Source organism: Tachysurus fulvidraco, chromosome 22 (genome assembly GCF_022655615.1).
Source record: "Tachysurus fulvidraco isolate hzauxx_2018 chromosome 22, HZAU_PFXX_2.0, whole genome shotgun sequence".
In the NCBI taxonomy this organism is placed as follows: Eukaryota; Metazoa; Chordata; class Actinopteri; order Siluriformes; family Bagridae; genus Tachysurus; species Tachysurus fulvidraco.
The window spans coordinates 14,398,061-14,424,806 of NC_062539.1; the positions used below are offsets into that span (position 1 = coordinate 14,398,061).

Genomic DNA, 26,746 nt, shown 5'->3' on the forward strand with positions numbered 1-26,746 from the left:
AGTGAACTGCAGTTCAACCCTGACTCCCCCTCTCCAGCAAGCTTCAGACATGGAGCTCAGATTTCCATTAGGAAGCTCAGAGAAAAACACAACACATCACAACACAACACAACTCTAGATCTGACCACTTTTTGAGAAACATGTAACCAACCCACAGCTGGAAATGCATACAAACTTAACCTGTATCTGCGCTTGTGCTCCAATCCATTCTGAACTCTTCTCAAATCTAATAAAGGCCTGTAATGAGTGCTTCTCTGGTTGGGAGGAGGCTTGTGTTCCCTTTAAATCTGTTCGGATAGGGAGAGTGAATTCCACTCGCCTGACGCATGCACACCAGTTCAATCACCACGAGCTGACTGAGAGGCCCAGAATCTTCGCACAGAGCCCAAGGACTTCAATCCAGTTTGATCACGTTTACCACTGAGTAGATGCATATATCATTAATAAATAACTTCCTACCCTAACTTCCTACCCCAACCTGAAAATTTTCCTTAATTCACAACAGATCGAAATTATCCGACTAATAAAAATTTTCAGCTAAGCTAAAATCCAGCTTCTCGGGTTATAAAAACGTCTAAACAAGTATAACGATTAGTCTTACGTTACAAGTATAGAGCAGAAAAGTGTTAAACTGGGAGTTTTTTTCAAAATGAAGTGTAACCTGTAATTGGTTACTATATTCTCAGTGGTACTGTGTATGTAATAGCATGTGTAAGAAAATAAATAGATTTATCACAGCCGTCTGTAACAAGCAGTCAAAAGATGGTAAAATTGACCATGCTCTCTGTGGGGTGTGGCATACTCTTTCTGTATCCTGTCAATCAAAGCAACATTATACAGAATGTGTTCCAAATATAGCCCAAATATGCATAGGAGTTACACTAAATGTTGTCAGAAAGTTTGGTTATCCTGTGAGGAAACATGTTAGTGTTGTCACTCAAATTAACACAAACTTGCGTAAATGTTTGTGTCAAAGTTTGTTTATATTCTGGGAGAAAGAACCGAAAGAAATTGTTCAGAAATAACTCAAGCAATAAGGAACAAAAATAATAACTGTAAAAATGAGGCTGATTATGAACTGGAGCGATGTAGCTGAGATCGAGGAAGCCACGCCCACTTCTTCCAGTTTAAGATCAAATGCAGATATTCTGAACTCGAAACAGATACAAACAAAGAGTGTCATTGCGTTAGCATACAAAAATACGTTCAGATTGCTAAGCAGCACCATAAGCTTTATCTGCTAACGCTAAAAGAGACGGTCCTTTTTTTGGCGTCTCTACCACTTAACTATCTCGTTTATCAAGATTCGGAAACAAACGGTCTGTGAGGAGCCAGGCTCGTTGTTTAAGAGTGTCCTTTTACAGTTACATATTGCTTAAAGATGTAGCTAGTACGGAGGTAATGATTGCTTCCAGCACTGAGCTAACCGCATCTGATAAAATCACACAGCTCTGGTATTACGTTTCAATGCGCTCTTGAAAGGAGCCTGGCAGAGAATAGGCAAATAAGAGCGAATAAACACACAACACAGACAAACAAGAACCTGCCATGTCTCAAAACACACACACCGAATGCTGTGTATCTGCTGATTATTCTTCTCTAACATGGATACTTTTAATATTAAGTAGGCTGCTATGATCATTTGTAACTCTCTCGCTAGTATATTAGCGATTTATAGGGTTGAAACTGTTCCTTTAATGGAGATACTGTACACTGTGTGAAATGTGGAAAAAAAAAACAGACCACACAAACACACCAACAGGAAAGAAAATGCTAGTAGCCAAATCATCTGGATCTGGATTTCAACCCTAGGACAAAAAAAACATCCTCATGACACTTCAGGACATTTCTCAGACACATGATAAACAAAGTGCCATCAAAATAGTAGCACTAAATTTAAAAAAAAATAAATAAAACTCCAAGTAATTAGTTTATTTAGTTTACTGAAAACAAATCTAAAAAAAACGACCAAACAAATAAATAAAAAATAATGATTAAAATATGAAATTAAGTCATTAATAAATAATTAATACATTTCTTGCGGTTCAACCACACTGCTAAAGTCTGTTTTTTTTTTGTTGTTGTTGTTGATCTTGTTTTGTTTTTTGTTTTTATAAATTTAACATTTCAAAAGTCTCTGTTCTGTATGCCAGGGGCTCGTGTGGGGTGTAAAACTCTCCCAATGCATCAGAATCACTTTCACAACATCCTCAGAAAGTTATCTCTAAGGAAATGGTGGGAAAGGTCTCAAACTTAGAACAATGCTATCTTCAAACGCTTAAAGCTAAACTGTCCCACGCTCTCAGAGGCACAACTGTCTGCTGGTTTCACGTTTCATTCACACTTGTTGCTTGAGCTACATAATAATTTACCAAAAAAAATGAAAGTGGGAACTTGTGGCACAGTAATGACGCAGTTATGTCAGCAGAACAAACCCTTGTCTTGCTATTTGTCTTCTTCCGGTTTGTTAAACTGTATTACACCATGATGCTGCTGGTATCTGTAATCTGATTGGCCAGAAGAAAGGTGTTGATTAATTTTGTTCTAAATATGGTACCGTTTCTATAGCAACAACATGCACAGGAACTCAATATGATGCGTTCTATAAGTCAGCTGTTTGTAACCAGTCTTCCATAACCTGGTTCTTTTTTTTTTTTGTCATCTATGGAAAAAACAAAAGAAAAAAAGAGGGTGGTGAATTGAGGGAAGGACGTTTTTACAGCTGCTGTAAAGTACGTGAAAACAGGAACATTCCACAACGTTATACAATACTCCAAACCAAAATGAATGCGTTTTAAAGAAGACGTGAGGTAACAGTACCTCTGCTTGTTCACACTAACCTGTCCTGTCGAGGATTATTTACTTATAACGACATGTCTCATGTTAATTATTCCTTATGTATTGTATAACCAAAAATGTCTCCCCACAGTAGCGGGATTCTTACTGAGTAACACCAGATGAGTCATCCCCAAATCGAACAAGCACTCTGGATTTTTCAGCAGCAGCAGATGCACTTTTACCCCTCTCTCTTTCTCTCTCTTTGTATTAATAAACAGAAGGTTTCCTCAGTCTGTCGTCGCACACATAAGCTCCACATTTTCCATGTTGTTTGTTTTCCTCATTGCACTAAGCTTCATCCATTTTATTTACAACTCGTCAAGATATCAGATGTCATCTGTCTGAACAGGAAAAGGTTTCTTCCAGGCGATTGAGAGCATGAACAAGTGTTTCTCATTTTACACTCATTGGCACCAGAGCTGTTTGGGTAGCAGTGTTGGTGCTTAAAAAGCAACATTTCTCTCTGCAGAGACTGAGGGATTGGACGGGAGTTTTTCTTGATTGAAGGCAGGAGTAGAGTGGAGCAGAAACAGATTGGTACTGACCAGCACGAACGTGTTGTAATAGCCAAACACGGCTGGCTGTCGGGTATAAATTCCCGTCTCCTGGAGGGATTTCTGTAAGCACGGGTTGCCAGGTTTTAGAAAAGTATCTACAAATCTCTTTGCTCTTTGAATGAGAAGCAAGGTGTGATGAACAGGCATTTCTGGTCACCTACAACATATATTATCCACTCCATACAATCCCTTGTTTCGTCTCTCAATCAGCAATATATTAAGAATTTCTTCATTTTATTTCTTTATATTCAATAATTTTTTCTCCCAAAATTATTTTTTATTTACAAGATATAAAACTCTACCATACATGTAATGCCTGTTCATGGTAAATCTTGCTTTACATTTTTCAGTACAGTTTAAGGTTTTTTTAAACATAAATGTAACTTTAACTGTAGTTAGTAGGTCAGTTAAAGGGTTAGGGTCATCTATAATCTATCTATTTGGCTCTAAACCAATAAAAAAATTCACATTTAGTAGATCTATGCATTCAAAATGTACATCCGTTCTGTACCACCAATTTGAATCAGCTATTTTGATGACATCGTTCTGCATTTCAACATCTCTGTAAATTGTTTGTCCAATTAAATGCTGTCTAGACTCTGAAGTGTCCCGCCTCCAAAGTCATCAATTCACCTTGCTGTAGTAACCATCATTGAGCGAGAGAGTTGTTAGCTGTTAGACATCAGACTCGTGTCCATAGTACAAGTACGGCTTATCCTAGGTTGCAAGGTAAACGAAAAACTATTAATTATTTAAAAAGGGGGAGGGGCCACTCAAAATCCCCAGCCTTGATTTCCTGTTTTCAGTGAAAATTACATCACACATCAAATAACGCTGTACGTCTCAAGGCACTTCACTAAGAATTTAATGTCAGAAGAATGAAAAAAGAGAAATAAACTGTATTTATTAAGCTACTATAGCATAGTCGTAAATATTCTTGTAGACATTCATTAACAATTGTACAAAAAGAATAAATCGTGTGAACTTGTGAAGTCACTCAATATTTCATATTTCACCAATATTCATGCATGTTATCCCTTCCTATAGCAGATATGTGGCCTGGTTTTTCAACACCTTTCAACATTCAACACCATTAACTAGGAATATCTGCAAATGCATCTTGAAAAACAATAAAAGATCTGACGTTACAACCTAATCTTGTAAAATAAATAAAAAAATCAATTAAAAAAATCAATAAAAAATGATTGAGAATCCGGATCGGTTTTCTGAGTGGGCTGGATTTCAGCCGCTTGTCTGCTCGTCATTTTATGCTGCACGATTAATCATTTCGCGATCGCATTCGCGATATCAAGCCTGTGCGATTATATGACGCAAAATGCTGCGATTTTATGAAATAAATAAATAATAAATAAATGCATGTGTGGACATGACAACCCATTCTCTCTGAAAGCTGTTTGCCAATTTCATACACTACACCGCTATCCGCTAATAAAAAAAAAAGACCAGTGAGTTTCGGTTTAGGCAGTGGCACGTGTGGCGCGTATGGTCATGTCGTGACTTTTTCCGGTGTGCAGCACAGAACGGGTGAAGATGGATGCCGAGCAGACGGACACTGAACTGGTGGCCAAAAAAAATGCAACCTCTGTTATATGTAGTGTTAATTTCGTCAGACGAGACGAGACGAAATATGTTTGTCAACAACCTTTTTTTCATGACTAAGATGAGACGATGACAAGACTGCACCGCTGTCCAAAAACGCTGACTAAGACTAAATTAACATGCATTATTGTTGACGAAAGAAGACGAGACAAAAATGTTTTGTATAAAATAAAAACTAAGATAAAGTCTCTCTTCATTTTCGTCTACAATTGTCTCTCCATGATGGTCTTTTCATCAGCTGTTACGCCTTTAAAATATTCAGAACGAGTTCGCGGCTTCGCGCTGTTGCTTGTTACAGCACTCATACGCCTGTGGCTGCAACACAAAACTGCTAAACAATTGTATTGCTTCCGCTAAAGAAAATAGTGCGCTCCGTCTCTACGGTTAGAACCCTGTGTGTCCATGACAATCCATTAATTAATCCTGAGTGCAAGTCCACCGTCTAGGCGGCTTTTTGTGTTAAATGATATTTCCTGTCGCTGCGCAGGCGCTTTTATTGTACATGACAGCTTATGTCCCGATGACCGGTCTTTGCATTACGATTAAAAGCAGTATCAATAAAGTAAAAAATGTGATGTGCAGTCAAGTGCGAGTGTATGCACTGTTTAAACGAGTGTTCTCAACTTCTCACTGATACTTTTGTGATTCGCGGAGTTTTGACAAGTTTTACAGCCTTGATATTGTTTCTTATTCAAAAGTGGTGACAGAAAAAACTCTTTACCCCCAACCTGAAACCTCTTCCCCTGTCACAATCACATCATAATCAAAATTAATAATTAGGCTTAAAAGCAAATGTATATGTAAGGGAATCAAGTTTAATAATTACATGTAATATTGCTCCAAATATTATCTATAATGGTGTGTGCAATACCATGTATAACTTGCATTAAGTTGGTAATTTGCTTATATATACACTGTACACCTACAGTTTTGATCTTAGGCTTTTCATTAATCAGCATTAATGTGTTATTTTATATTTTAATTTGAAAAGCTTTGCATTTGTTTGTTGTTGTTGTTAGTTTGAGTTTAGAAATACAAATTTCAGCATTATCAGTAATCTGTGTGTAAATTTTCCTTGAGAACCAAGCAAGTTGACTCATTATACCATTTGTTTATTATATTGCAATCGCATATCGCAATCGTAATATTGACCTCAATAATCGCAATATGACATTTTCCCTAAATCGTGCAGCCCTATCGTCACTCGAATTTTAATTCTCTTTGTGTTTCTTCACACAGATGCACGAGCAGCACGCTGTCGAGCTACAATCCGGTCAAGTCACATGAGGAGAAACAGATGCTTTATACGTGTGTTTCATGAGGCAGCGGAGTTGAAGTATTTGCCCCTCTGGCAGGTTGTGAATCCCACCAGGTCCATGAACTTGGAATAGGTAAGTGCTGTGTGTGTGTGTGTGTGTGTGTGTGAGTGTGTGTGTGTGTGTGTGTGTGTGTGTGTACTTGGACTGAGACATGAGCTGTACATGAAACCTATGACCTTGAATCTTGAAAGCTTAGCATAACTAGGATTACTAGCTGAGCTAATCATTACTTATTGGGACAGTTGATTGTGTAATGTAGTGAGTCATTAAGTAGCGCTGTTACAGCGGCACAGTTTCACGAATTTTTTGCCTCGTCGTAGTCGTGCTACTCTTCCTCGTAACCAAGCTCTTTCGTCCTTCTAGTCCCTTCTAGTGGGGAGATCTATTTATGCTCATATTTACATATATCCATTACATTAAAGGAAAGGAAGTCAAACCCAGGTTATTGGTGTTTCAATAACGAAGGACCATATGACCTACTGAGGGTCAACTTTGACCTTAAATCATACAGTAAGTGCTTATAAAAGAGAGCGATTTGTATCCCAATGGTCGTCCTGAAGCTCCGCCCATCCCTGAGATTTATCCCGAGCTAAATGATCCTCTTACAGAATTACTTACATAATATGATGTGTATGAAAATTGTAGAAGTTTGTTATATATTGAAACCTATGCAGAGGGTTGTTTGTACTAAACTTTAACAAATATCAAATAAATCTTTCAATTTTAATATCACGTTGATGTTTTCCGTGCTGTAACATACTACCAGTTGAGGGTATGTGTTGTTTTTATTGAATGATACCTTGAAACAGTGATTATTTTCAGTCATGCTCCATTTTAGCTGATTCACTTGAATTCATTGAACTTTGTTGACTGACGCATGATGATTGTGTTATGGTAACATCCCAGCGTATCCAGATCACACAATGCCACAGGACGCAAGATCTCTTCCTTCTCGCTGACGCAAGAAAGCGCAGGGACGGGTCGGCGCGTCTTCGTGGCTGTAGAGCTAGTCTGCCATTACTGCGGAGAGACTAGGACGGGCCTGCAACCACACACACATAAACACACCGCAGGCTGGCTTGGAGCTGGGCCTCCCTGGAGAACAAACCTTCCACAGTCCTCACACACACACCACTCTCCTCTCTCTCTCTCTCTCTCTCTCTCTCTCTCTCTCTCTCTCAATCTTTAGCCTCCCAGCGTCATGTCCACATACTGTCTAAGAGAGGGCAAAATAAAAGTCTCTAATGATGACAAATTGAGTGTGGCAATAATGTGTCTACCATACTGATTGGATTTGATCCTAGAATTCTATAAACTCAAGCCATTTTTGTGATAAGGAGATTCACAGAAATCACAACAGCAAACATTAACCTATCCACTGAGACCCTAAAAAACTTTCTGACCACCGCTCACTTTGTTCTCATCACAAAGCAGCTTGGAAAAAGGGCTTGTTTTTTTTTTCTTCCAAAAATAGTCAATAAGGCAAAAAAGGAGGGGTGGGTGAGTTGAGTAGGAGAAGGAAAAGCAGCCCAGTGACAGCTAATGAGGACCAGATGCCCTACCTTCACTGGTAGCCACATTCTTCTGAGCTTTGGTCGACGTCTGATCCGTACTTGAACTCAGGTCGGAGGAAATGCTGGAACTGCCCTTCCCTGCAATCAGAGGAACACGTGAGGGCACGGCAAGCTCGGAAAATGGCTCTGCACGTGTTAAGTCATCATAATAAATGAGACAAAGAAAGAGAGAGAGAGAGAGAGAGAGAGAGAGAGAGAGAGAGAGAGAGAGAGAGAGAGGTTGTGGTTTGGACAAACAGTAGCCTAGAATGTTATCACTTCCCTCAATGACATTTGGTAATAACCGTTCTGTGTACATTTTCAAAAACTTAGATAATAATCCATATCTTTTTACTAAACTCTTAAAGTCTGACTCAGACTGACTGAAAACTCTGGAAGTGCCACGTGAGCAGGAACTGATTCATCATCCTCGATTGACACGCTGCGTAAAGTTTCCCGGCTGTGAAACAAAACCTCTAAAGTTTCGCCGGTGTTTGTATGGCGTTCGGTGTTACTGATGATTAACTGGCGTTCTCGAGCTGCACGCAGATCAAGAAGTGTTTACAACATTTCCTACAAGTGCAAACACAAGTCGAGCGTTTAATTTTCCCATACAAGGCCGCTCTGGTGCGCTGTTCTGTGTAAACCAGCTTGTTTTTCAAGTAAATAGTTTTGCACTGATATCAATTTGAGGAGGTGGTGTATAGCATAGAGCAGAGTTTCAACACAGCTCCTTTAATAAAACGTCTGGTTGTATCACTGTGCTGTTGTTTATTGTCTATTGTCTGAGAAGAATGAGGGCTTCAAGTAAATGGAAGTGAGATTAATTGTCTAAAATCATTGTGATGATGGATTCCGGATAGAGTTCATTCCCATTCTTGAGATACAAGCAGAGTTCATGGTCATGTACAGATTTGGGTCACGGCACCAAAAGGTTAAGAAAACAACATAACAGATGACATTATTAGAAATATAGCGAAGGTCTTATTATTCGTACTTTATTTTTCATGCAAAGCTTTTCTGATCAATAGTGCGAAGCGTTTCAGTACCAGAACTAAGCTGTTAGTACTTTTGGGGTGAAAAAAACTTTCAAAGCACTTTTCTTGTCTCCAGAATATTCCTTTCATAGCTCACGAAACTTTGTTCTCTCTTCAGCGTGGCACATTAGCAGAAGAAAAGAGAAGCGAGTCGTCCGTATGGTCAGAGAGGTGAATTGCTTCAGTCTCCACCTGTCATCAGGGAAATCAGCTGGAGGGCTCGCTTTCCTCTTAACGGATTACGGAAGGCCAACGCGCTTCGGATGCAGCTGCCGTTTCTAAAAGGAAGCTGCAACAGAGAGGACTGATCGGCTGGGGAAAAATCCATGCTATGCGGATAAAGTTCCGAACAAATGACCGGACGGTTGTGGGTTTAAATAGCAGGACTGAGATTGAACCTGTGACCTAATTTTGTCTTTGAATAAAAGAATAAGATTAATCAAATGATCTGGAAAGTAGAAAATCTACCGAAGATCTCAATGATTTTGTAACGACCTGAAGTTTTATGTTTATTTTGACTCGACTAACGACATGTTAACGACATTGACACGTTGACTCGACTCGACATGTTAACGACATCCTTCATTACTCACAATGCCCTTCTCTACGCTTCATCTCTCCTTAACGACAGTGATGCAGCAGCGCTTTAGTCCTGTCATCTTTCCCGCTCTCTCTCTCCTCATCTGTGTACTCTGCTCAATCAGATCTGCTTCCAAAACCTTTACGCTAGACACACTCTTTGAATCTCAGGTGTGCTGCATGAATCCTGGGACTTTTAATACAGTATTCGCACCGACGTCTCCATTACATCTATCCCTGATTATCAGTCGACATTAGACAGCAACCACAAAATTCTTTCTAAAATAATTATAGCTACTAGACCAATTAGCACCAATGTGTTTCGTGGCGGACTTCTCCTTTAAGGTTATGAATTGAGCTGGACCCTTGGATCTTATCCTCAATTCCAAATTGCTCAGGATAAAATCTGCCAGATGAATAAAATGAAAACCCACCCATCCTGACATGTTTAAATCTTAAAACTGCAGCACATCTGCTCGAGCAACGCAAATTATGGAAAGATAGATGAGAATAGAGAAAATTCCAGAGCCATGCTACCATCTCGCTGGAAATTTATTGGAGTGCCAGTTTTAAAGGCAAGCCAACCCTTGAAACTTCCCAAGAATTATGGCGTGCTCGGGCACACCACAAGTCTCTGACTCGGCCAACATCTCATTCAGCGGACGAGAGGTCTCTGGCACCGGCACTGATGATTATGAAACGGTCCGAACACCAGCTCAGCCAAAATGCCAGTCATCAGTACGTTAGTGTTTAATGAGTCAGATCCTGGCTGTGCTTACTGAACTAAACATGAGCACAGATCAGAGTTACACTTCACCTAGTAATGGAGGGCCTGGATTTCCTTAATTTGAAATTTTAACGCACCTGTTTCCAGGTAAATCAGTGCTCTACAGGATTCCTTACAGGGTTTTAAGGTTGTTCCTCTTCAGGAGGCTTTAAAAATTCTAGGTGTTCCAGTTTGTTTTAAACCAAAGTGATAGTTTTACAAAATAAAAGGTTGGTTAATAACGTTTTTGACATAGAAACGAAGCAGCGTAGAAATAAATCCAAGCACTGCATTTAATCAGAACTATCTTCAGGGCATCCTTCTGGTTTACAATCTGATCTGGTGTGTGTGGAAACGTAGGAAAAATACTTTCTACACCAATTTTTTTCTTCTAAAAACTGGGCAATGTTGTTGCATCCTGTAAGTTTGCAGGTAGCAACGAGTTCAGGGTATTTTTTGACCCATTACAAAAATCTTTAGGATGTGTGTTTCTTTCTGGATCTTTAGGATGTGGGACCTGCAAAAAATCTTTCGAAATCTGTCCAAAATAAGGATTTAACTCTAAAATAATTTAATGATTTAATTTTTTTTTCCAGTTACATTCAATGAAATCAATGTGTTTGTTTTCGTTTCATGTAATATTTCTTTCTATTCCTTGGTTCCATGAGAAAAGCTTGAAAACACTGATTTTTCAGTCCTAGAAATTCCTCTACACTTAAATTAAGTAAAAACAATTCTAAATAAAGCAAAAGGTATAAATAATTATAAATGTTTTTTCGTTAATCATTAGGATCATTAATCATGTGCACAGTAACTCTGACAGGAATTATTTATGGTGTTATATTTCAGTCATTTATATATAAATTGCACACGACATGTGTCTTTTCTGTGTGTGTGGGTGGGTGTGTGAGAGAGAGAGTGTGTGCGTGTGTATGAGGGTGTGTGTGTGTGTGTCTGTGAAAAAACTGGATTTTACCCTCATATTCTGACTCTATACCAGTGCATTTGGAAAAGTGGGTTCCTGTGGGAAAAGGGCCTGAGTTTTGAGTCAAGCATGTAAACAAGTGAGTCAGTCCTGCTTACCCAGCGCTGTGAGGTCTGTCCTTTAATTTAGCAAGAAATGGGGACATTTGCACATATCAGAAACTAAATGCTGAAGTATGAAATATTATGGAGCTTTGTGATGGTGTTAGTCTGAGGTTACAGATTTTCAAGCATCTTCAGTACGGTTTAAAACAAAGCACGTCTTCTGTTCGGGATTACATTGCAAGCAACAGATTTATTCATCACTCATCTCTCTTCATGTTAAGAGCTGAAACAAAAAATATGTACTAGCTGACTTTAGTTCATTCCTCTGTACCTGCTCCACAGGCTACAAGTTCAGTGACTCCTAGAGCATTAAAACCTCCATCCAGGAAATATGGGATCCCAGTAACTAAAGAACCTGAATGAACACAGGTAGAAGATCAGACATCAACCTGAGGTCAAAGTAGACCTGGGGCTGTGAGGCATCAATGCTCTCCACTTTAAAAACTATGTGAACTCAAATCAAATAAAAAAAAATACAAATGACACCAATTGGAGAACCATTCAGTTAAGGGTTCTTATCTTTGAAGATAACTTCATGCACCATTGCATGTAGAAGATGCACATGAAAGGTACCAAAGATGTAATCTTGATGCCATGAACAACAAAGTATACAGTTTAGCACCATTTTTTTTTGGTTGACCTTGATGTGAACTATTGTTACTGTGCTCATGTTTTCAGAATTTTGATGCACGAGCGTTTTTATAGTGAATCCACTTCTTTAGGGAACCATGAAGATTGCACAAGTTTTGCTTTCTGGCGTTGTTGGTTAGAGATGTGGAGAAAACGCAATTCGTGATGCGTTTGAGCATGCATTTCGCTTCAGATCACATGCAAAGCGTGATGATGCATGCGTTAAGGACAGGACACGTCGCGTTAAAACCTCAATGCAGAACGCACGCGCGAGAGACTAAGAAGGAATAATAGGAGGCTGACCCGTGCATGGCCGCGGCGCGCGCCTCTGATTAAAAAAAAGAGAAGAATAAGAAGAAAAAAGTAAAGAACGGAACACCACCGGCGCCGAGGCGCTCGCGCTGCCGCCTCTACCGACGCCACTCACCTTCACTCCCGCTCTGCTTTCCCTGGCTCGCTCCCATCCCGCGGAGCGCACGAGCTTACCGACAGCCCATGCACACCACAAGATGGACCAAAAAGAAAAAAAAATGAAAAAGAAGAATAGAGATAAAAGGAAATTCCGTGAAGAAGAAATAAACTCCAAACTCCAGAGTTTTCTTCGGCTGGCGCGTTAATAAATCTCCTAACGGGACATAACGGTCCTCCAAACTCGGCGTTTCTTTTGCTTTGTTGCGCTTTTATACCTAAAACTATCCAGTTTAACACCTAACCTCGCTTGCTATTCATATTGGAATGAATTCCGTAACATCGTAACGATCGAATACGCGCGTGCAAAAAAAAAAACACGAGAGAGAAAGAAAGAAAGAAGAACTGTAGATGGAAGATACTTGTTGATCCGGGAGCGCGCACTCGCTCCTGTCTAAACTGAGGCGCGTGCACGAAAGGGAACGCGCATTCGCCCTCAATTGAATATGTACCGCTCTTATCCGCCATATTTGTTATTTTAGCTTTAATAACGTACTTAGACTCGAGCATAAATGGCGCTGGTGTAAGTCTGGGACATATAGTCGAACAATCTTTGACAAAAAGAATATTGAACTGTACCTTTATCTGTGGTACCCTTAAAAGGTGGTACATTTTGGTGTATATTTTACATGTAAACTTTAAAATATACATTATAGACAAATTATAATGCTGCACATTGTAGAGATACACCTTACAGAGATACACATTGTAGAGCTGCACATTATAAAGCTGCACATTGTAGGGTTACACATTATAGAGCTGCACATAGAGCTACACATTGTAGAGCTATACATTACCAAGCTACACATTATAGAGCTGCACATTATAGAACTACACATTACAAAGCTACACATTACAGTATATAGGTACACAGTATAGAGCTGCACATTATAGAGCTACACATTGTAGAGCTACACATTATAGAGCTTTACCAGAGATTTATCCATTTACCAGAGTGATCCATGTGTTCACGTTACATTCACCTTTCCTGGTCAAAGATACACATTATAGAGTTGCACATTATAGAGCTACACATTATAGAGGTATCAGAGTGATCCATTTAAGGTTAAACATTACATGCACCTTTATAGGTAAAAGATACACATTAAAAGTTCAGAAGACCCCGGTTAGTACACTTTTGCTTTGAGATGTGGAAATATGGGTCACAGAAATTTATTATCTACCCAAATAAAATGTCAAATCTGAGTAGAAATGATCAGGAAAACGGTGTTTGTGTGTGTGTGTGTGTGTGTGTGTGTGTGTGTGTGTGTGTGTGTGTGTGTGTGTGTGTGTGTGTGTGTGTGTGTGTGTGTGTGTGTGTGTGTGTGTGTGTGTGTGTGTGTGTGTGTGTGTGTGTGAGTAAATTAGAGAATGTTTTCAATTAGGCCCTCTGCTGGCATGTTGGACTCATAGCAGCACAGCCAAATAAAAACCAGTCTCCAGGTCAGTGAGAGAGCCAACAAGACCATCATCCACCGCCTCCTTTTACACATGCACATTTTGTTGTTGTAGGTGATGACTTTTTTAAAAATAATAAATTAATAAAATATGGGATTTTGATGTTTTACTGAATAATCACATCTCTCTTAACAGTTCTACTGTATTTTTTGATGGAGACTACAAAACAACTCAGTTTTCTCAGAGCTTCAGCAGATGATAAAAAAAAAAACAAAGTGTTTCGAGATTAATCGGAAAAATGAAAGAAATAATGGAGGAAAAAATAACCAAAAATAACACAGATAAACAGTTGGAATACTTGGCTTGAGTTTGCATTACATTAATATAGAAATAATATACAATATTTTTTTTATATTAGCATAGATAATACGGACTGCATTATTGTTATTCTAGGTTCATTGTGAAGTTTCTTGTCACGCTGTTTCATTAAATTTTCTTAAATAATCATTAAATAAGAAATAAATCATTTAAAAGTAAAGAATAAAAAAAACAATTATACTGTATATATAACAATATATCAAAATAGATCATGTGGATGTACAAGTAGCAGGTGCTAAAAAACTTTGTTTACCAAAACTGCCAGACACAGGAACAGTTTCTTTCCCCAGACAATCACCCTGATTAACAACTCATAATTATATTCCCTGCTTCATATCTATAAGTACTGCATTATCAGAACTGTCAGTCATCACATCATCCGTATAGGTTACACACACTATTGCTGCTGTGATATTGTACAAAAAGCATAATATTGTACAATACTGTTATTTGCACTACCATGCACTTCTCACACTTTATGTACATAACTGATCAGTCATATATTCTGTATTCATATTTAATACTCATACTGTCTATATTGTATCTCATCGTCTGTATTGACTTGTATAGTCGGTTTTGTCTTGTCTTGTATAGTCGGTTTTGTCTTGTCTTGTCGGTTTTGTCTTGTCCTGTATAGTTGGTTTTGTCTTGTATAGTCGGTTTTGTCTTGTCTTGTATAGTCGGTTTTGTCTTGTCTTGTATAGTCTGTTTTGTCTTGTATAGTCTGTTTCGTCTTGTATAGTCTGTTTTGTCTTGTATAGTCGGTTTTGTCTTGTCTTAGATAGTCGGTTTTGTCTTGTCCTGTATATTCTGTTTTGTCTTGTATAGTCGGTTTTGTCTTGTATAGTCGGTTTTGTCTTGTCTTGTATAGTCTTACATTTACATGTACAACATTTGGCAGACGCCCTTATCCAGAGCGACGTACATAAATGCCTAAATCTCTAACATTGAATACATTAATGCTGGCTCACTAGGTTACATATTTAAGATACCACGAGTTTAAAACATTTGTTCAAAGTTACAATGAAAAGGTGTCAAAGGTTGTATTTTTTTTAATGCAAAAGATAAGGAAAGAAGTGCTAGTTGAAGTGTTTCCTGAATAAGTAGGTCTTCAACCGCCTCTTGAAAATAGCCAGTGATAGCCAGGGGAAGTTCATTCCACAACCTTGGTGCCAGTTTTGTCTTGTCTTGTATAGTTGGTTTTGTCTTGTATAGTCAGTTTTGACTTGTCCTGTATAGTCTGTTTTGTCTTGTATAGTCTGTTTTGTCTTGTATAGTCTGTTTTGTCTTTTCTTGTATAGTCTGTTTTGTCTTGTCTTGCATAGTCTGTTTTGTCTTGCCTTGTATAGTTGGTTTTGTCTTGTATAGTCAGTTTTGTCTTGTCTCGTATAGTCTGTTTTGTCTTGTATGGTCGGTTTTGTCTTGTCTTGTATAGTCTGTTTCGTTTTGTATAGTCTGTTTTGTCTTTTATAGTCGGTTTTGTCTTGTCATGTATAGTCAGTTTTGTCTTGTCTTGTACAGTCGGTTTTGTCTTGTCCTGTATAGTCTGTTTTGTCTTGTATAGTCGGTTTTGTCTTGTCTTGTATAATCGGTTTTGTCTTGTCTTGTATAGTCTGTTTTGTCTTGTCTTGTATAGTCTGTTTTGTCTTGTATAGTCTTGTATAGTCTGTTTTGTCTTGTGTTGTATAGTCGGTTTTGTCTTGTCTTGTATAGTCAGTTTTGTCTTGTCTTGTATAGTCAGTTTTGTCTTGTCTTGTATAGTCTGTTTTGTCTTTTATATTTTTTTGCCCCGATTCACTTTTGATTGCTTTTATTTAAAATTCTGTTCTGAATGTTTTAGAATTCTGTTCTGTTGTGTTGTAATGTCCTTTCCCAAACACAGGGGGCAGCTAAATAGCCAGATAAGCACCGTTCTACCGATGACGAAGAAGAAATTGCTTCGACGTAAGAAGAAGTTGACTTGCTAATAGCTACAGAGCGGAGACAAATTTGCTCTCTGTAAGTGCTTCATGTGGAGACAAATTATTATATTGATTATTCCCTTCGAACTCTAATCGTCTAATGTCTGTCATTATGACTGGGATTTATTTCAGTTAGCAGTAGGTAGTTTTCTTTAGGTAGTTTGCTCACGTGGCTAATTGACGCCTTACTACTTATTTATTTGTTAGCCTGTTTGTGTAATGACGTGTTTTGTAGTTCCTTAATCTGTTTAAATACAAATACTGATTAGAGTTAAGGGTACAGTGGAATATTTAACATGATAATAAGTAAGTCGTGCTGTTATAGGAGGATTAAAATGAGGAGCAGGGATGGATTGTGTATAGATGAGGAAGCACTCTGTTGTTATTGACGTGTTTTTAAACTATTTAAAGCTCACCATGAAGTGTTTTATTCCTCAAAGTGTTTTATTAAACATTAAATGTTTTGGAACGTACAAATGATGTTATAGCAGCCATAAACAGACGGGCCACTTCACCAGTTTATCAACAAAATTGACCTCTTAGTCTTATAAAAAAAAAAAAACACAACATAGGTTGTTATATAAAATCATTGCTAGAGTATTTTCGTTTAAAGTTTTCAAATAAAAAAAACATAATCAATCAGTTCACAAAAAGCTACGTGGGGGTAATCTACAGTATTTTTTGTTTTGTTTACTCTCCTTGCTTTAGGAGTAAAGTCACAGCAATGGCCACCAGCCCATTGCTCCAGGAATGCATCGAAACAGCCGAGGACCTGCTGAAGCGAGTTGATCTACTGTGCAGCCGCCAGGACCAGGAAGTAGAGGGACGCGCCAAACTGTGCAGCAAACTCCGTGCAGAGCTCAAATTCTTGCAGAAGGTGAAAGCCGGGCATGTCGCCATTAAAGAGTCTCACCTGCAGAGCACCAACCTGACTCACCTGAAAGCCGTCGTCGAGTCGGCTGAGAGCCTAGAGAATGTCATCAGCGTTTTGCACGTGTTTGCTTATGAAGGTCTAGATGGGCGGAAGCAGACGCTGGTTGTGGATGTGGTGGCGAACCAAGGCCACACGTGGATAAAGGCCATCGGCCGCAAAGCAGAGGCGTTACACAATATATGGCAGGGCCGAGGGCAGTACGGTGACAAAAGTGTGATCAGGCAAGCAGAAGATTACCTGGAGGCCAGTCGCCAGCAGCTCATTCAGTACAGCAACCCACACATCATCTTTGCCTTCTATAATGGTGTCTCTAGTCCGATGGCCGACAGACTCAAAGAGATGGGCATCTCTGTTAAAGGTGACATTGTTGCCGTGAACACGGTGGTTGAATCATATGAGGACGACGATGAGGATGAAGAGGACAGCGACTTCACCCAGGACGAGCAGGACGTTGAGGATGACAATGAAGAGGATGATGAAGAATTGCAACTCATGCATACCCGTGTGGACCGAGACACTATTGTGGCGAGCCTGGCGTTCCCCACCGATGTCAAGGTAGCAGAGTGTCCACGAGTAAACCTCGACATCACCACGCTCATCACATACGTGTCTTCTCTGAGTCACGGGAACTGCCACTTCACCTTCAGGGAGTATGTACTGACCGAGCAGGCCGCTCAGGAGCGTCAGGAGCAGGTGCTTCCCAAGCTCAACGCCTTCATGGAGGGGAAAGAGCTTTTCGCATGCCAGTCGGCTGTGCAGGACTTTCGCACCATCCTCGACACACTCGGTGGCCCTGGCGAAAGAGAACGAGCCGAGAAGCTCCTCACCAGAGTCACTGTAGTCCCCGATCAGCCCTCGGAGCGCACACAGCGTCTGGTAGTTAGCTCCAAGGTCAACCATAGGTCACTTATGATTTTTGGGACTGGTGATACTCTCCGTGCTGTCACTATGACCGCAAACAGTGGGTTTGTGCGTGCTGCTGCTAACCAAGGCATGCGCTACAGCGTGTTTATCCATCAACCTCGAGCACTGACTGAAGGCAAAGAATGGAGAGCCACGCCCATATGATGGACCTGAAAGTGCAGAGCGAAATCCTAACATAAAATCTGTGGGGCTACAATAGCACTTTAAACAATGCCTGATTTATTCCAAACACTTGCAAAAGGCATTTTCATTTTCAGTTTTCATTCAGCTGTGCACAAGTTACACAGCTGGGCTGCTAATACAGACAGCATCTGTGCTGCATTTATTATTATTTTTTTTTATCTCTTGCAGCATGATTTTTTTTTCTGAATTCAGTGCCTCGATCTCAGCCTGCAAAGCCTGAAACAAACCAAATGACACTGCTTTGTTGGAAATGTATCGTCAAACATAGAACCACAGTTATCATACACTCCGTTTCTGACTGAGAAAAAAAATGAAAAGTTGTTTGTTTTGCAATCTGTATGCATAGATATGCATCATAGAAATCACAATTTTTTTTTTGCACTAATTTCAAAAATAAACAGCCATAAAAATGTCTTGGCCTTTGTTTTTCAATTAAGTAAATATTCATGAAGAGCAAGTATGGAAGTTTGTCACAAACCAACAGTCATCTCACTACCTATTGTTTATCATGCTAGTATATTGGGAATATTTGTACACTGAAATACTCGTGGGAAGGTTCAGGTATTGTGTAATGTCTTTAAACACAAAGAGATAAATATGATTATGAGAATTGTGGAGAACGTTTTCCAGCCCTGGTTCGTCCTAGAGGGTGCATCACTGTACTTCTGCAGAACTTGTGAACGCCAAGACCATGTGACGTCACTGACTGTATCCTGGCATTGTTGGAGCCGACTCCGATTCTGATTCCCTTGTCTTGGAATCGATTCACGTGGAAACTCTTAGAGCTTTAAATTTGTAAAAAAAAAAAAAAAAAGTGTAAAAATATGCACATTTTACGACGGCTTTTTTCAGGTGCATTTGTACATTTAATATTTCATGAGAGAACAGACAGTTCATTTTATTTTGCACTTAGATCTTTAGCAACGAAAACTCGATTTGGTCTGAGTCGATTCCAGAATTTCACTCGACTCTTGTTTCCCAATGCTTTAGAATAAGAGAATCGAATCTTTATTTAGGATCAACTCCCAGTACTGTACGTCACGTCACGCAAGATGGTACTAAACAAAGATGTCAAACTTGTTTCATAGCGAAGGGACAGGAAAAGTAGAAAACGTTATCATCAGATAAATCTTTTTTTCAATAGGGTTTTAACAAATTTCGGGACTCTTAAGATATTTAGTTAGCATTCTAGCTAAGTTTACACAGGAATAATTAGGGCGCAACGGTTAGTTTGGCGCTTTTAAAAACACGCTTATTTTTAGCGTATTAGCTCATGGTACGAGCAGGGACGGCTTCTGGTGACGGATGAAACATTAAGCACCGTGAGTAACCAGCACTGCGCTTTTACTGAGACATCTTTTTCTCACGTAAAAGAAGAAAATTACCGACGACAGCATCGGTACTGAACGGACATCATCTGCGCGTGACTCTTGGTAAGCTAACGCCGATGCTAACTGTTTACTTTTACCTCACACACACGCTAACTAATTATTGCTATATACGAATGGATTAAACTTTACGTTTGGGTGTTAGGCATGTAAGTTATTTACATAATAACTGTCTGGTTAGTCGGCTAATCAATTCAAGCTAGCCAAATAATAATAATACTAATGTTGTTTAAGGTACGGTTTGTGCGTCTTGTTTTGTTTTTGATTGCCAATGCTAATTAGCTAATAGTTAGCTGATGGTCTGGTAAAAGCTGAGAAACATAATGCTTCCGTTTATAGGTGGGAATTTCCTTTAGGTTGCTGCTGTAGCTAAATATAAGTGTGAAACAGTCACGTATGTCTTGGTCAATGGCTGTAGGTTTAGATTAGCAAAGCAGTGAATACAATATCAGCACCACACCCAAACCAGAGTGGACACACACACACACACGCTTACTAGATTCCTAGGCAAACTGTACACACAGCTGGTAGAATATCATATCATCACTTGCTATTTGGCAGACGCCATTTTATACCTCCTGTAATACCAGATTTGATCCAGTCACATAAACCCAGTTGTACTATTCTACATGCAATGGTTTCTTTTATTCCTCGCATCATTTAGGAGTTACTGTTATATTCAGTAATGTTGTAGTAGGACTTCTGTAATGATTGTCTGATTCGCATAGAAGGGATCTGTGTGGAGATGCGTGTCATATCTGTGCCTCATTTTAATACTAACTGATCATTTTGTCCTTTATTAGTTACACTAAGTTCTTGTTAAGCTGCTTTTAGGTCACATGACTAACACATGTATTAAGGCTGTGATCCAGTAGGTTACCTGAAGTCTCCTTTGTCAGAAGCCTCACATAATTTAGGATGTATCTGGCTAAGGTTTGTCTTTTGTGGCAGCATCCTGGAGGCTGATGACGTGATAGTAATTACATGTCATTTACTGCCTTGACTGAGTCAGTCAGGACTAATATCCTGGTGTTACTCCGGCAATAATTACATTATTGCACGTCCACATGTAAAGCATTGCCAAGACAGCAAAATCGGTTGTTCTATATCGGGGTGGAAATGGCATCACAGTGACACTATCCAATCGTTGGGGTTTATGAACGTGTATGTATAAGTGAAAGAGTGAAGAAGGTGTGTTTGCCTTGTGACACAGTATGAACAGCAGGTTGGCTGGATTCAGGTGCGAACAGAGCTTTAACAGCTTTAGTAAAGTGCGAGTCTCACTTGTAAGTCTCAAAACGTTCCTCTGACAAGTCTAGCATTTTTCTAACTTTTCAGCGTTCATACTCTAGGGCTGTCACACATGTCCGATGTCCGAACGTCCGTTTGTACATGACATGAAAAATTTGTATTCTACTTATAATTTGCCCATATCAATTTTAATGCACAGCCAAAGAGCATAGACAGATTTTAGCTTTGTTTAACATCTGATCCAGCAGTGGGCACACTAAAAGTTTTGAATGTCCTCTTGACCCATCAGTAAATGAAGCTAATGGATTTGGGTCAGTTTGGTACTCAAACATATTGAAACTGCATTGCATGACATTTGGAATTCGTTCGAACTTGATTTTTTTTAAAAAGGTGACTGCCCTATCAGACTCTAAGTGTGAATTACAGATCACATATCCAAGTTCCTTCTGGCTCAAAATTACATTGTTGGTTTGGTCTGTGGTGTTTCCGACTTGGCTCGTAGATTATTGATGTAAATTTAGAAACTGAATAGGTGTGAATTAGTACTTCTCCAGATATCTTGTGCTGATTACAGTACCCAGTGTCACATGGTTGTGATGCAGGTATTCACTCAAATTACAGAAATTCAGCAGTTTAGGAACAAGATAAACAATGCAAACATAGAGACATGCAGGCTGAGAAAAAGGGCTGCTGTTGATTGCCAAAAACACACAATGTTCTGTACAGATACTCTGTTGCAGCTGAAAACTGAACATCGTGTCCTAATCAAAGGGACAAATGTTTTCCGGGCAGATTTACTTTTTACAACACGCAGAACCTGCATCCGGCAGCTGGAGAAAATGGCAAGTGATGGAACAGCTGGAGTAAACATAATCCTTATGTCTTTAACCTCTGAATGTAGATGACCTTACATGCAAAGTGGTGTTCTTGGGAAGAGGTTTGAACATGTTTCACAAAGCACTGGCTGAAATACTCCTCAGAAGCTACTTTTTAAAGGCTCATTAGGAAAGAGCAAGAAATGAAATTAAACTGCTTCAGTTAAATACACCATGCCAGGAGGTTAAGCGGTTTATGTTTCGTCCTTCTGTGACTTTGTTGTGCATAAGTTTTGCATATAGAGACCATGCTGGGGTTAATGTTTAGACAGGAATTCCTCGCTCACCCTGGCGTGTCCTCTAACGTAGGTGTGTTTATGGAGGATCAGAAAGGCCTGTTTTTAAGCCACCGGTCTCGTCCCCAAACAAGTTTTTAGTCTTTGATTCGTTGCTGTAGGTGTGTTTAACTGCCCTGCTGTGGATCAGTGAAAGAATTATACAAGACATAGAAGTGACCTGAAACAAAGTTCGCTGGTGACTCGTTTGTTTTTGTTTTTTTCTCCTGTTGTGATGCAGTCGTGGTGTGGCAATGCAGCCTCTATAGGGCATAAATGAAGGTTACATAATAAGGCCATTTATAATTTGTGACTCCCTCTACATGACACTGCAGTGCTGCTTTTTGCAGTGCTGCTTTAGGAAGAACCACACATGCTTTTGTTCAGGTGTCAAAATGCTTTTGTCCTTATAGTTTAACTTCATTTTGACACCTGAACAAAAGCATGTGTGGTTCTTCCTCAAACTGTTAGCCCATTGTTTATTAGATTTAATGTAGGGTTTACCAATATGCAATACAAGGGTGCATAAAAAATAGTAATAAAAATTAGAGGAACAGTTAATTAAAAAAAAACCCTCTCAAACAGAAAGGTTATGGAGTAGCATGTAAGACCCTTCCTTTGAAAGTGATGTCAGATTTTGATGTTAAATAAAATTATAGGTTGTTTTTTCTGTATTTCAAGCCCTTAGCATGATTTATAGAGATAAAGAACATCCAGTGTTTCTATAAATTTGGTACTAAAATAAATAACAACACAATACAAGTGCCTGGGGTTTTCTTTCATTACCCATCCATTAGTGTTAATGAGTGCAGTGTTTTCCCCTGAATCTGCCATGTGGCTGGATTTTACTGCATGATGTCAGTCAGTAAGTGAATAAAAAGTGCTGTTGTTTAGTGCCTGACACATCAAGAACGACATGTCATCATCTTCCCATAATGCATTGCGATCAATGTGAATTCGGTGCATTAAACACTTGCTGCATTAAAGTAAACTTGTGGATTCTTCTTTCCTCAGATTTCCGTCCCTACGCCGAGTAAACCTCGCCTCCTGTCCAAATTACCTCCTGTGACTAGTTTTTAGAAAGATGGCAGCTAATAAACCCAAAGCACCGAACTCTCTGGCCCTGCACAAGGTGATAATGGTGGGCAGCGGTGGAGTGGGCAAATCCGCACTCACACTCCAGTTCATGTACGACGAGGTAGGACTTCAGTCTCGAAGATAACTAACGATATTTTATTGTACAATATCGCAGTAAATAAATTCAGATGTGTTCAACGATGAATAAAAACAATCTTACTCACAGAATGGTCACAAAACAGTAGAACTTTTAGTGAAGCAAGATGCAATTGTGTTACGGTACGAAGGCTCAAATTTCTGCAAATGTTTGGTTGGGGGGAAAAACAAGAAGTTACACTATAAGGACAATAGCATGTTGACAACTGAACAACAGCATGTGTGGTTCTTCCTCACACGGTTACCACAAAGTTGGAAGCACATCTTTGTATGCTGTAGTGTCAGAATTTCCCTTCACTGGAATTAAGAGGCTCAAACCTGTTCCAGCTGACAATGCTGCTGTGTTACGGTTGGAGTGGAAGAACTTGGGAGCCCTGACTCTGACTCAACCCCAATGAAAACTTTTTAGATGAACTTCACCCCAGGTTTCCTCATCCAATGTCTGTGTCTGATCTGATTAATGCTCTTGTAAAAAACACATCCCCACTTCCATGCCCTAGTGGAAAGTCTTCACAGAAGAGCTTATCATTAAGAGCTCAACATTAAAGGGGGCAATAAATCTGTATTAAGGGATGTTTCAGCATGTACACATGGGTGTGATGCTTGAGCATAAACATTTGGTCACATAGGGTATTAAATAGGAATAGAATTTTTATTCTTGTTGGGTATCAATCTAATCTAAGAGAGATCACTTCTATTATATCGTTTCTGAAATTAGTGGAGTGTTTCATTTGTTTAAACACTTGGTCATGGTGTGTGGCTTTCTCTCAGTTTGTGGAGGACTACGAGCCCACTAAAGCTGACAGCTACAGGAAGAAAGTGGTTTTGGATGGAGAGGAGGTTCAGATTGATATTCTGGACACGGCAGGGCAGGAAGACTACGCTGCCATTCGGGATAACTACTTCCGCAGTGGAGAGGGCTTCCTCTGTGTGTTCTCCATCACAGAATCTGAGTCTTTTGCTGCCACTGCTGACTTCAGGTTGGAAAACTACCCGAGTTTAGGAACTAACATGAAAAATGTGCTTGGTCACTTTTGTTTAAAAATTCTGTATACTTTGTAATTTGGTGTATGATTGTCGATTGACGAAAACCTGTGTGTTCATGTTGTAGAGAGCAGATCCTACGAGTTAAGGAGGACGAGAACGTGCCCTTCCTGCTGGTCGGAAATAAGTCTGACCTGGAGGACCGGAGGCAGGTGGGAGCAGAGGAAGCCAAAGCCCGAGCTGAACAGTGGGGCGTCAGCTGCGTGGAGACGTCGGCCAAAACCCGGGCCAACGTAGACAAGGTTCCCAGAAATACAATTCACTCATCGCCTGTGTTGTGCTGTAGATTCTGTCTGGGTTTTAATCATCTTTTAATGCTTCCTTTCAGGTGTTTTTTGACCTCATGCGAGGAATAAGAGCCAGGAAAATGGAGGAAGGCAAGGAGAACGGGAAAAACAAAAGGAAGAGTTTAATGAAGAGGATTCGGGAGAGATGTTGTATTTTATAATGACTGACTTGACTGCACAGTGATGTCACTTCCTCCCATTTATAATGTGTGTCTAATTACAGCTCATATTATTTGACGGTATGTATACGTGTACTTGAGACTTGGAACAAGTCTGATGGCCATCAGATATATCAGATATGAAGCTGTTTCATTTCATTATTTAAATGTACATAGGTCACTATGACACTACTGTGGGTCTTTTTTGTTTTATTTATTTTTTCAAGCACACTGAGCACCCAGTACTTCCATGAAAATATCACTTAGGCGATTTTCACACTTGGAATGTTTTTTAAACCGTCGGCTCATATATTAGGCATACTCTTACAAGAAGTGGAAGCCAACCAGTCAGAATGTGGACACCTCGAAAAAGCAGTTTTGAATGTTTCTCTGTCAGAGCTGAGCACTTATATTGTTGAAGATACCTAATAGTAAATTGCAGCATGAGGCAAACAGGCGTTGTGACGACTTGACCAAATCAGAGAAATAGAAAATCAAACGTTGAGGACAGTGCAGGAGAAAAAAATAATCTGCGATGAATATTAAGCACTCTCTTTTTCGGATGTTCACCAGTATGCAGTGTGACTTCACACACTTGAGTTTCTGCCTCCAAAGTTACAACAAACGTAAACAACCTTGTCAGCAGAGTTATGCCAGTCTTTAATTCATCAGCATTATTAATTAGTAAATTTAATCTAAACAGCTGATACTAGCTAGGACAGGTGTGACTGTCGGCTTTTTTGGGTAGAAATGAGCGGAACTTAAAATATCCCTTGACCATGTATTGATCGACAACAAAATTTAATCAGTTCGTCACATAAAAGCAAATCTACAAAACTACATTTAAGGACTAATTTTGAGGTGATTGACTGAGGAGACTTTCCCAACAAAGGACTGAGTGAGACACAGAAATCCTAATAGACAGAGAAATCCTAGACAGACAAAAAAAAAAAAAAACAGGCTTTAAGTTCCTGTTCATGAAGGTGTGCGTAACATCTCTGCGTGACCAACAGGGAAGACGCTATGGAAGTAAAACTTTGACCTTGAAGCTGCTGGGCTCACTACCAAAGTCAAATCAGTTCATGTGCTGGAGGCATAAAAAAACACCAAGTGTGAACACAGCCTTAGTTCAGTACACGGGTTTGAGGTTATTTGGGTTTTGTGTGTACTTTACAGAAGGGTATAGAGCAAACGCAAGCATCCTCCTTACACAAGCTTTTAAAAAGCAGATATTAAATGAAGAGAAACTTTGATCTGTGGTGAGGTCACTGTTCTGTGTGAAATATGAAGATCAGTAAAGTAAAACAAGTGCCTTGACTTAAAATCTCTAAAGCACTAAAATAAAGGAAGTTTTTAATGTGACATGAAAGTTTCAGGCAGAAAAACTATTAAAGTTTATCTCACACTAGATTAGGAGCTGAAAGCTCTATATTCAGCACCAAGCTTTTATAAACTTTACTTACCTCAGCACACTGAGCAAGATTAATGAGGTAGGAGTGCCTCAAGTGTGTGTGTGTGTGTGTGTGTGTGTGTGTGTGTGTATGTAAGAGAGAGAGAGAGAGAGAGGGAGAGAAACAAACCTAACACTACAAATAACTTTATTAAAATGAATAGATCGTTTGGAAACAATAAATGTCTGCTGGTCTCAAAGTGGCAGTGGTGGAAATCACAAGCACCAGTTCAAGTTTTTACAGCTATCAGTCTGTTTAATTAAATCATTTTAATTCGAACCTCAGTGACTCAAAAACAAATAGCATTTAGTCCAGAAAGCTGGATTGTTTTTTGTTTTAAACTAAATTGTTTTAAACAGTAATGTGCAAAAGGCTTGGTCACATGCAAACAAAAGCAAAGATTCCTTCGGAAATAAACATTTCTCATGCTGAGGTTCTCTGAGTATCTGAGAGACTCTGCATGTCCCACTCACCTCTGTTATTGCAGAGAATCCTAACAGCTTTTATTATTAACTTTATTTTAGTCTTAAAATGGTGTTTTATATAATGT

At 39.3% G+C, this 26,746-nt stretch overlaps 3 protein-coding genes across 4 annotated transcripts in view; 2 read left to right on the top strand and 1 right to left on the bottom strand.

The window, feature by feature from the left end:
• Positions 1–12,969, bottom strand: part of fbxl7 (F-box and leucine-rich repeat protein 7) — a 38,467-nt gene extending 25,498 nt beyond the window's left edge. Inside the window, exons 1-2 of one of the 2 annotated variants that reach the window (XM_027142673.2) lie at positions 12,416–12,953; positions 7,897–7,986 (exon numbers count right to left, since the gene is read on the bottom strand). In XM_027142673.2, coding sequence (XP_026998474.1) covers positions 7,897–7,986; positions 12,416–12,452 — 127 coding nt within the window. In that variant the 5' untranslated portion in view covers positions 12,453–12,953. Of the gene's footprint in view, positions 1–7,896; positions 7,987–12,415 lie in introns of both variants that reach the window. The other variant, XM_047806289.1, reaches the window with a different exon arrangement.
• Positions 12,970–16,075: 3,106 nt separating this feature from the next.
• Positions 16,076–18,646, top strand: c22h7orf25 (chromosome 22 C7orf25 homolog). Its single transcript, XM_027142614.2, has 2 exons — positions 16,076–16,230; positions 16,902–18,646. The coding sequence occupies exon 2, from the start codon at positions 16,918–16,920 to the stop codon at positions 18,193–18,195; it is 1,278 nt and encodes a 425-aa protein (XP_026998415.1). The 5' UTR covers positions 16,076–16,230; positions 16,902–16,917; the 3' UTR covers positions 18,196–18,646.
• A 593-nt stretch (positions 18,647–19,239) lies between these two features.
• Positions 19,240–26,306, top strand: ralab (v-ral simian leukemia viral oncogene homolog Ab (ras related)). The gene is made up of 5 exons (XM_027142700.2): positions 19,240–19,667; positions 23,038–23,221; positions 24,028–24,236; positions 24,368–24,542; positions 24,629–26,306. The coding sequence occupies exons 2-5, from the start codon at positions 23,108–23,110 to the stop codon at positions 24,746–24,748; spliced, it is 618 nt and encodes a 205-aa protein (XP_026998501.1). The 5' UTR covers positions 19,240–19,667; positions 23,038–23,107; the 3' UTR covers positions 24,749–26,306.
• The last annotated feature ends 440 nt before the right edge of the window (positions 26,307–26,746 follow it).

What these genes read in the sequence shown, in the direction of transcription:
- c22h7orf25 (XM_027142614.2), top strand. Translation starts at nt 16,918, where the DNA reads ATGGCCACCAGCCCATTGCTCCAGGAATGCATCGAAACAGCCGAGGAC.
- ralab (XM_027142700.2), top strand. Translation starts at nt 23,108, where the DNA reads ATGGCAGCTAATAAACCCAAAGCACCGAACTCTCTGGCCCTGCACAAG. An exon ending in GCTGCCACTGCTGACTTCAG is followed by an intron (nt 24,237 to 24,367) that starts GTTGGAAAACTA and finishes TTCATGTTGTAG; the next exon opens with AGAGCAGATCCTACGAGTTA. An exon ending in CCCGGGCCAACGTAGACAAG is followed by an intron (nt 24,543 to 24,628) that starts GTTCCCAGAAAT and finishes GCTTCCTTTCAG; the next exon opens with GTGTTTTTTGACCTCATGCG.